General features: G+C 36.5%; 1 protein-coding gene across 1 annotated transcript; it reads right to left on the reverse strand.

Annotated features, from left to right (window-relative positions):
- Positions 1–5477: 5477 nt before the first annotated feature.
- lft2 (lefty2) lies at positions 5478–7571 on the reverse strand. The gene is made up of 4 exons (XM_077238875.1): positions 7276–7571; positions 6485–6728; positions 6130–6381; positions 5478–6018 (listed from the first exon to the last, which is right to left on the reverse strand). Exons 1-4 carry the CDS (start codon positions 7535–7537, stop codon positions 5691–5693), a joined length of 1086 nt encoding a protein of 361 aa, XP_077094990.1. The 5' UTR covers positions 7538–7571; the 3' UTR covers positions 5478–5690.
- Between the last annotated feature and the right edge of the window lie 3661 nt (positions 7572–11232).

The following is an 11232-nucleotide window of genomic DNA, read 5'->3' on the forward strand; positions in this document are numbered from 1 at the left end:
GCAACGAATACTGGTATAGTCATGTGACAGAAATAACAAAATGGCGGATATCATACGTATGAATTTCACCTACTATTTACTTTTTACTTTCATACTTTGTAATCAGGGGCGGATCTACCGGGGTGGCATGGGGTGGCAAATGCCATCCTAAATGAAAGCCTTGCCACCCCTGGTGCCACCCCAGTTGGCAGCAACAAATTAAAAGTTGTGGCCAAATTGACAATTTACGAGCGGCAATCTCCAATGTCCGACTGCAGTGAATGCAGCACGAGATTACGTCAGAGCGGCAAGAGACTGATTTGATTTGAAAACTCTCACACATCTGCCACTCATCACCCGTGTCTAACCTTAATGTTTTTCCTGTGATAATGCCCCTTATTTCTATCATACTTTTCTATTACGCGATATGACATTGTATGGTCACTTATTCCCAGTGGTTAAATTGGGCCGGGGAGTCGACCATGATCGCGCACGCGCATCTAGGTGACACGGATAAATGTACGCAGCAATATGTAATGAATGTTCCTGGGAGATCCGTAGTTGCGCGGGATGTGGAAGGGCGCCAACGTTCCAGAAATGTACAAAAAGTGCCCTGGGCCTTGAATGACAAGGTAAGGAAAATAAGATTAAATTAAATAAAAATTAAATAACCAAGACTAGGTTGACCATGTTATGATTTTTCTCAGGAGATGTTTTGAGCATTTTGCTTCAGACACCGGATTATCAACAAACCGCCAAGAGAACTGCTAGCTGGCTACTCAAAATAAACTAGCAATCTATTCAGTCAGCATATTTGTATTTGATCTGTGTGAATTACAGAAATATAAGACTTGCTAGACCTACTTTTAGCTACCAAGCAACCTTTCCACAAGGATAGATTGATTAAAATTTTTGTGAATTGTGCATAACTGGATACCCCCAGACCCCCCTAGGGAGATCACCGGCCCCCACATAATAAATCCCAATTTAACCCCTGCTTATTCCTAATATGAACCTCAAGTGCAAGACATTGATTCCATGAGACTGAGTTTGGCAGGTATGAGTTTGTAAATGGCAGTCTGTGCCCTTTTGTTGTGTGTACATACCATTTCTCATCAAACAGTGATTAAATTCAGTATATACGTCTGCCATATGTTGCCACCCCTCAAAAATTCCTGCCTCCCTCTCGCCACCCCATAAATGTTTTTCTAGATCCGTCCCTGGGTGGCTCGAGAACGCGAACCTTAGAAATAGGTTCCAAGGTGCAAGCTTTGAAAAAATTTGAAAAAAGGTTATCTCTGTGCAAACATCAAAAACGCAAACCTGTGAAAACGCTGACGTCGTGCACATGCGTATTATGTGTTTAGTCTATAGATATGCGTGTTTGAATATACAGTATGTGTGCAGTTTCTTTACAAATTGACCTCAACAAATTACTTTGGCCTTCAAGACCTGGCCATAAAGGGGTGGTAAAACACAATTTCACTTTTCTAACTTTTAGCTAGTGTGAAATGTTGCTGTTTGAGCATAAACAACATCTGCAAAGTTACAATGCTCAAAGTTAAAAGCAAAGTGAGGTATTTGCTTTTAAAGAAAAGGACCACAACAAACGGCTGGTAGGGACTACACGACATTCCTCCCGGGTTAGTGACATCAGCAACCCTAAAATGTACATAAACCCCGCCCCCGGGAACACGCAGTCCGTGTTGAGAAGAGGAAAAGTTGTTGTATAAGAGTACATTTGTGAGTCAGCTCAAACTTTAGCATCCTTCTTTTCACATGCAATAAAAAGTCACTCTGTGTGCATTTTACAACAGTTCATATACAAGCGATTTATAGATTATCATGACAGACTATGCTAATTGAAGTTAGTTAACTCCATATCAGCAACATAAATTCATTGACTAACCATTCAGAGACGTCCTGTTGCATTCTACATGTTGTCACTTCTTCTTGAGTCTCTCCATCTTTGTCTGACTCTGTTTTATCATTAAAGGCAGAACAGTTTCTGTCATTTTTGTGTGTCTGTTTGAGGTAATTGCAGCCTCTACACACAAGAGCTCTTGAAACCCCGCCCTCTGAGGCAGCTCATTTGCATTTAAAGAGCCAGGCACAAAACGGTGCGTTTTTGCTAACTTTAACATGCTATTTAAAAATATCTGTGGGTTATTTTGTGCTAAAACTTCACACACACACTCTGGGGACATCAGAGATTTATTTTACATCTTGTGAAAAGAGCATTTTACCACCCCTTTAAAAATTTATAAAACAGAATTATTTATCGCTTCCGCTTAGCCATGTTAGCCATTATTTTGACAATATTTTATCTGTACAGAGGTAAAGGGAAGGGAAGGAGGTCTTCACAGTAGAGAAAGTAGTTGACACTTCAGGACTGCGTTGTCGTCGTGTCCGAGGCACAGGTCCTTCATCAGATCTAGATATGGCTTGGATCCGGCGGACTGCGGTAAACTTCGGGATAAACAGAGTGAGTAATTTTTGCGTAGACGCTATCCTTCTTATGATGTAACAAGTACTTCAGGATTTATGGGAAGTGTTCCCGGTTCCGGCTGATCTAAATTGTTCAGCCTAACACTGAAGTATATACATTTAGAACGGGTTCTGTGTATGCTAGGTCAAAGAGATGTGTTTTTAGTCTAGATTTTAACTGACGGAGTGTGTCTGCTTCCCGGACAATGTTAGGAAGATTGTTCCAGAGTTAAGGTGCTAAATAGGAAAAGGATCTACCGCCAGTAGTCAATTTTTATATTCTAGGTATTATCAACCGGCCGAAATTTTGAGATCGCAATAGACGTGATGGACTATAATGCTTTAAGAGCTCGCTCAAGTACTGAGGAGCTAAACCATTTTGTGCTTTGTAAGTAATCAGCAATATTTTAAAATTTATGCGATGTTTAATAGGGAGCAAATGCAGTTTTGAACGAACCGGGCTAATATGGTCATACTTCCTGGTTCTGGTAAGAACTCTAGTTGCTGTGTTTTAGACCAGCTGTAGTTTGTTTTTTAAGCGTGCAGGGCAACCACCCATAAGAGCAATAATCAATAATCTAGCCTTGATGTCATGAACACATGAACTTACTGTTCTGCATTTGTCATTCAGACGTAATTTAGATATATTTTTAAGATGGAAAATGCGGTTTTACTAGACACGTGACTTTAAAATGAAAGATTGTTATCAAAGAGAACGCCCAGATTCCTAACCGACGACGAGGGCTTGACAGCAGCCATCAAGTGTTAGACAGTATTATAGGTTATTACGTAAGGAAGTTTTTTTTTAAATAATTAGAATCTCTGTTTTTTTCTTTTTCAGAATTAAGTAGTAGGAAATTAGTCATACAGTTTTTTATATCACCTATACATTCCGTTAATTTTGTGAACTGGTGCGTTTCATCAGGGCGTGAAGAGATATAGAGCTGAGACTCATCAGCATAACAGTGAAAACTAATGCCATGCTTCCTAATGATATCTCCCAAGGGTAGCATGTCACATACTTAGGCACACACGAGTAAAGCGAGTTCAGTTCAACCACGTGCGGTCTCCTGTCATCAATACATTACAAATACAGTTAATAGTTCCTGCACGTGCACCGCAATAAATTAGAAATATACACATTTGGTTTATTGATGAACATACACTTGTTAATGCTGAAGTTGAGAAATTACAGTTGCAACATCTCACAATGTACCTCAAACTGGGTAGTGTATTACTGAGAACTAGTTGTTCCAATGTTTCATCATCGAACTCGCGCTCGGATTGATATGGTAAAATCAGCGTCATCGTTACTGTTTTTACAATGTACAATCGCTAAGGACTAGGAAGCGAAGACTCCGGTGCTGCTGAAGTTCAGTTATGGTAATGGGCGTTTAGCTTTCAACAAGTGCAGTAATTGGTAGACCAATTACAACAGACTGGGCCAATACTTCTCTTTCTTTCTTTCTTTCTCTTTTTTTTTAAACAAATGCTTACATGTCATGATCACCTTCTGCTTGTCATTTTGGTCAGATTGGAGAGTTTAAACCAATCACATGCTTTTCCTGCTTTGGCATGTATTTTATCATTTGCATGCTTACATGTTTTTAAAATACAATAATAATCTGTATATACAGTTATGTACTGTATGCAGAGTTGGAGTAACGCATTACAAGTAACTTGAGTTACATAATCAGATTACTTTTTTCAAGTTTGTTTTTTTAACTGCGCCCTCTACTGTACAGGTGTGAATTTGCATTTCTTTCAGCTTGAGGCTTATTCATGTTACTTTTGAAGGGGCTTTACATTTGCAAAACATAACTATTTTTTTTGTTTGTTATAAAAAAAAACAAGGAAGCCAAGCCCAGGTGAGAAAAGGTAACGCAAAAGTAATGTAACACATTACTTTTCATAAAAAATAACTAAGTAATGCACTTTATTCGAGAATAAAAAAATTGACCTTGTTTTAATAAAATCTTCTTGATTAAATAATGTGAAGTAATTCAAATTTTTTTTTTATCATGTAAAGTCAGGACCACATCAAAGATGATTGAAAAAGTAGCATACAGTTTGTATTTGCATTGTATTTATTTACCTATACGTTCGTTAAATATCTTTAAAAATGTTGTCATAAATACTGTCGTTGATTAAAAAGTATGCTATAGACCTAGTGTTTATTTGCAGTAAATCATATGTATATATATTATATAATAATGTTTATGTTAAGAACAATGTAGTGATTCTCTGATTAGAGGAATTGTTGTTAATATAAAATCTAATGGCAGGTGAAGTTGTGGCACATGTTTTGTCTCGTGTCTCAAGAATCAGTGGCGGGGTGGTTTAATATTCAATAGTCAATTGAGCTTGACGCCCAGTGCAGTACGTTCATCTCTCCACCAGATGTCTCTGCCACCCTCTTAATAAAATAATCAGAGGTGTAGGTCACCCTCTTCACTCCTGCCCCGTATATTTCATTACATATTATGAATTTTATATTATTTTTTTGTTATTTTAAATAAAGCTACACTGTGTGATTTTTACCCCCATCTAGCGGTGAAAAGGTATATGACCATCCAGTGAATATTAGTTTCTGTTCCTCTCAATTCCGATTTCGTTTTAACTCCTACGGTGGCCAATGTAGTCCAAGATTAGCATGGCTTCCAGTTCGACCTCGTCCATGAGTGAAAGGTGAAGCTTGAATTAACCGTATGTCCCTCTTTGGCTAATGTAATTTCAAGATGGAGGGGCAACATGCCGACCGACATTAGAACACCCCACCCGTATGTATTTTCAATGGCATATTATACACTCACGAGAATACTTTATTACTTGAACGAAGTAAATATACATTAATGAGCACATATATTTTTGAAAGAACTTAGTGTTTTTAGCTAAGAATAAACTAAAAAAGTTACACAGTGTAGCTTTAAATAATAGTAAATCATATTTGTTATGTAAATGTATAGCCCTATACTAATTCGAATCATGAAAAAAAGAGACGAAAACATGACTGATGGATATAAATGTACTTATTTTATTTTTTAAAGAAAACACATCACTCAACAGGCCATTTCTGATGCATCACATAAACTAATAATTCATAAATAATTTCATTTTCAAGTGCTCAGTGGGGATTGACAGCATGTGGATCTCAGTTTAGTAACTGAGACATTGAAATAAAAACACCATCACCTCTCTCATCTGAGAGCAAACCACAGACAGTCTCAGACCGGGGGGATTTTGTCCATGGAGCAGCCGCACTTCTCAACAATCATGTTTGGGAATTCTGCCACCTCGATTTCAGTGTAATCTCCTTTTTTGACCAGGTACATCATGGGCAGCGGCGCGCTCTCCATCACTGCACAGGTCCTCTGCCCGTATCCATAGTAACCACGCTTGGGTTGCTTGCATCCTCCAGCGCATCTGAACGCCTGGTACCCGGCCGGCTCAATGATCCAGTACTGAGTCCAGGTCAGCTCACGGAAGTTGATGAAGTGCTCCTCCCGGCAACACTTGCTGCTGTTTGGGCTGGAGTTACAGTTACCCTGGGATCTGTTGAAATGGAAATAAATGATTTTAGTTCATGACTACATGATAAACCGGTATGAAGTTCAATGCAAGTCATGCAATCTACGTAAGCTCCAGTTTAATAACAGTACTCACCCGTATTCATCCAGGTTTAAGGTGTAGAACACAAGTTCAGGTGCACCCGTGTCCTTCTCCAGGGTGTTCTCCTTCGGGTCCTGTGTGGCGAAGCGCACTCTTTTGGCCATCTCAGCCGCGTAGCTCCCAGGTCTCTCTCCCTCAGTCCACACCTCCAGATGCAGAGAAGTCTTCTTCTGGGATTTAGACCAGTAATGAATGGCCTGAGTCACGTCAAAGCTCCTCCAGCCAGTCTCATGGATAGGAACCAGTCTATTAAAAAAGCATAGACTAATGAGTTTCCATTCATGCATTACAAAATGAAAGCTTGTGATTATTTATGATATATTTTCTTATATTTGGACATGCGACATACCTTGAGTCTATGAGTGATGTTCTGTTGGATCCGTCTCCCAGTACTTCCACCCAGTAGATGCTAACTCTGGCGTTGTTAATGGGTCTGTGGTTCCTCCGCTCAAGTTTGGCTGGATTCTTTGCCGCTGTTTGGAAAAGTTTTAGCTCAGCCATAGTGACCTCAGTGTTTTCCTGCAGCCTGGCCTCCATGTCAAACACGAGACGCTGACGGGTCGTGTCCGAGTACTTGACTTCTCCTGTGATATCTGTGAATAACAGAGGATACGTTAGATCACTGTTTATGAGAGATGCACTGTAAAATGTTTATCTTTATGTTTTAGCAACTTTTTCTCACTCATTTCATTTGGTATGATAATTGAGAGTAGTCCAAAATAAATATCAAGGCATAAAGTAAGCAATTCATTAAAAATCATTTCAGAGGTAAGATTTTGCAATAAAGTTAATTAGTTAATGCAGTAGTTAATATAAACTCAAATAATACTTTTAAATCATTTATTCATTTTGGTTAATGCTAATTTTGACATAGTAATACATTTTTATCTTTAAAAGTTTTATACATTAATGCTGCAACAATAATATATTCATATTAACATTAATCAAGATCAGTTAATCCTGTAAATAATTTCTAAATGTAATTAGAGCATGGTCCAGTTATTTCTGGCATTAATTATTGTTTGTTGTTTGCTTATGATGCCAAACACATTAACTAATATAAAAATATAGAATACAATTCTATGGTACAATTTTTAAAATGTTTTAGCAGTTCAATTTCATTTTTTAAATGTGACCCACCTGCACTCCCATGGATGCCTCGAAGAATGCCAGCCAGGCTTGGCACAGATCTCCTCTTACGCTTGTTATGAAGTTTCAGCATGGACAGATATTTGTTCTTGATGTGAGCCGGGACGACTAGGTTTTCCAAATCTCTCTTCTGAATCCTGGGAAGTTCTGTTAGTCCAAGTTTTTGGAGCATGGCCTGCTTCATATCCTCATGGACTCCCTCAGTGAATGAGATCACTGCGGCACAAATGAACAGCTGGATGAGCAAAGCCATGCTTGATCTAGTGATGCCAGTGTCGTTCTCCTGATTGACTGACTGACTGAGTCTCTCAGGGTTTATATACAGTTGATCCCCCCCACACACACACACCCCACCCTGTCTGACTTTTCGCACCTCCACAAAGGGGAGGCAACCTAAAAAAGACACCCTTCAAAGCCATGTCCCATTTAGAGCACCTATTGTTGCTCATTACTTAATTTTTTCAAATTCAAGTATGTATGGGACATTATATATATATATATATATATATATATATATATATATATATTACCATGTATTTACAATAAATTCATTTATACATTACTAAATCTAGAATTCATGTGTTTTTGTGAAGAAAATTTTTCAAGTATGTTCAGTGCATTATATATATATATATATATATATATATATATATATACATACAATGCAAAATAATAATTAAATAAAAAATTAAAACGCAATCATATTAAACTGATACATAAACGTATAAGTACATAAATATAAATACATGAAGTGACTGTATTTGTAAAATATTTTTTTATAAATAAAAGTAATATATATATATATATATTTTTTATGCATACATATTTTAAATCAGTCCTTTCATGTATTTATATGTATGTAGGCCTATGTATACATTTATTAATCAGTTTATATGATTGCCTTTAAATTTTTATTTAATTATATATATATATATAGGCCTATTTATTTATTTATTTTTTATGCATACATCCTTTTTTAAATCAGTCCCTTTATGTATTTATATTTATGTATGTATACATTTATTTATCAGTTTAACCTTTTTCAAAGCATTTTTACAATATGATTTCTTTTTTATTACATTAATTTATTATTTCTTGAGCATAATGAATGTGTTTTTGTGAAGAAAATGTAGCATTTATTTATTTATAATGCAACTAATACAACTTTTAAAATTGTGTCAGTGTATTTAGTGCATGGTTCAGTTATTTGTTGCATTCATTTACATTCTTTCAGTTCATTCCCTTCTCCTTTCCAGCTTTAACCATCTTTGGTAAAAGCAGCAGGGCAGAGGCGAGAGGGAAGTGTATTGAGAAATGCCCACCCCTGCTGTCCATTATTCCACAAACACAGGCAGTAAATCCAGGAGTGAGCTGAGGGGATGTGGATTGGAGGGAGTTTTCTCAAGGGGGTGATTATCCTGTTACTATTGCAGGACTGATCAGACCTCTTCTGTCCTGCCAACAGAAGGACTAAACTTACCCCAGTCTGTGTGTTGTGTATTGGGCTCGCAGGTTGTCCTGGGATGTCAGACAATGACGGCACAGGAACGGCTGATGACGGATCACGTCACGTCAGACAGCTAAGCAAATTTACTTGCTACACAGCCATGTTTTCATGGTAATCGTGTTATTATCTGACGCTGTTTGTCAGGATGGGCAAGACAAGTACAATCCAATGTTTACAATCAACATGGCTATTATTATTCCAAATGAAGTCAATAGCACTGCAGATAAGACACATTTTCTCTAACATACATTTAAAGGGCTACAGATATATTTTTTATTCATGTTTGTGCATAGTATAAAAGTGCTGCATGGCAACTGAAAAAAAAAAAGGTTTCTAAAAACCAAACTGGATATTTGAAAACTTCAGTTGACAGGTTGTAGTTTGAGATGATAAGGTATAATAGTATAAAGGTATAATCATTTAAAAAGTAATTCTGTTTAGAGCTCAGAAAGACTTGAGAAAATGCTAAATTAATGTGTTTACACAATTGCATCTCTGTCAAATCGTTCACCCGCAAGTCATTAAAAAACTGTCCTCATTGATTAAAGAGAGAAGCAGTTTGACATCAAATGAATAAAGACTAAAGGATTGAAGTTTTGTATTCATGTAGATAAACACAAATGTATTTGATGCCATTCATTCAGAAAAAAATGTTCTGTGTGAATTTGACATGTTTTGAATGACAAAAACTATTTTAAGAAAATAAGTAATAAAAGTAATAAAGTTTTTTGTTTTATTTCTGAAAATGTTTAAACTTAATTTCCCCCCAGTGAGTAAATTGCGTAACTTAGTTATGTACACCATTATAGTTATTTTTAGTCTCAGTATATTAAATTGTTTTTTTTAAATACTTAATTTCAGTTTATATTTTCAGTGGTAAAATTCTAAACCTTCTGTCCCTGTAAGATATTTTATGAGACGTTGAACGTTTTGAATACACAGCACATAACAAAAGATCTTAGACCTGAAACTTTCAATGACTCATTAAGCGAAACTATTATTTATACCTATAGACGGTTGTTTTTGGAGGGTGGGGTGTTACAATGGACTTTCTTTGATTTCTCCATGCTGCAAATTCTAGCACATCAATTAATTAGATGATCTAGACTGAAAGTGGTATTTCTCATTTTCTTATTGCATATGAAAAGGGATCAGAAGGATTAAACCAACAATAACACTGTCCTGTATTTTACCCCTTTTAATCAAGAGCCCCAATAAACACAAAAGGTGTTAATGATGATCATTATAGACCCTGTTCATAGAAACCAACCCAGCTACACAGCTCAGATGTCCTTCATGTTTACTGCTATGATGGAGGGCTTTATTTGATCCACTATCAAGACTAATAGAAATGAAATTAAGCTATTCAGACAGACAAACTGTTAATAAACAGTCTGGTTTGTCTTTCTTTGCTTGAGAATGCCGAACCAGAAGAGTTTATTCTGAAACACAGTCTGCCTACATTTCATAAATTATGCTCATTCATTCACATCCAAACTGTAACCTTTTATTTCCACGAATACCACTCAAGCCATTAGAAAAGTAGATTAATCATTTAAATGACCTGTAGGTGACGCTGCTTTACCATGTATTCGCATGGAACTATCGCCAAACTGTCTGGAGAATCGCAGTGGTTTGTTTCAGTCGCCAGAGGGAGCTCTGGCATTTGCAGACAGATCAAAATATAGCTAGTAATAAATACTGCACATTTATGTTCAATGCATTGTGCCGGCGGTGAACCTCCAGCATAGACTACAAACATATTTGTCAATATGCCATAGTAGAATAAATGTTATTCTGAGTCATAATAACATCATCTGAGTCATCATTATACCGTTTTTTTAAATTGCTTTGGCACAAATTTTACGAGCAATTTTTACATTTTCAAAACTCTTGGTACTAATATCAGATCGTCAAAAGTCCACTTTTTTTCAAACATTTCAGCATGTTTCCAATTGTGTTAGTACAATACACAAAATTACAAAGTATCAGTGTTTCATCTGTAAAATTGTTTCATTCACAGTAACTGCCTTTCATAATGCTATTGCTATCAAACTTTTGATTTGTATTTCTTTTCGTTCAGTTTAATACATTTGTCTATTATTTAATCCAACTGATCTTAATGGTACTTCTATTTCTAGTAGTTTTACTTTGTATGTAATAAATGTAATTAATTATTTTTACATTATAGGCCTAAGCGATTTAGATTATAACCATATGTTCTCTCTCTCTCTCTGTGTGTGTGTGTGTGTGTGTGTGTGTGTGTGTGTGTGTGTGTGTGTGTGTGTGTGTGTGTGTGACAGAGATTTGCAATTTGTGAACATATACTGTAGCAGGATAAAGTGCAAGGGAGAGGAATGACAGTGTCAAGGACTGTGTAACATCAGATTGATCAGAGATGCATCAGAAGATGGGAGACAGATGGCATCAAATACAGCATT

Source organism: Siphateles boraxobius, unplaced genomic scaffold (assembly GCF_051911475.1).
Source record: "Siphateles boraxobius isolate OS27281-9 unplaced genomic scaffold, OSU_SipBor_1 22, whole genome shotgun sequence".
NCBI classification, from domain to species: domain Eukaryota; kingdom Metazoa; phylum Chordata; class Actinopteri; order Cypriniformes; family Leuciscidae; genus Siphateles; species Siphateles boraxobius.

Bases quoted from the DNA above. Each gene is read 5' to 3' on its own strand.
- lft2 (XM_077238875.1), bottom strand. From the start codon at position 7,537: ATGGCTTTGCTCATCCAGCTGTTCATTTGTGCCGCAGTGATCTCATTC. The intron at 6,729-7,275 runs GTGGGTCACATT...TGTTATTCACAG, and splicing joins AGGCATCCATGGGAGTGCAG to ATATCACAGGAGAAGTCAAG. The intron at 6,382-6,484 runs GTATGTCGCATG...CTTTTTTAATAG, and splicing joins ACATCACTCATAGACTCAAG to ACTGGTTCCTATCCATGAGA.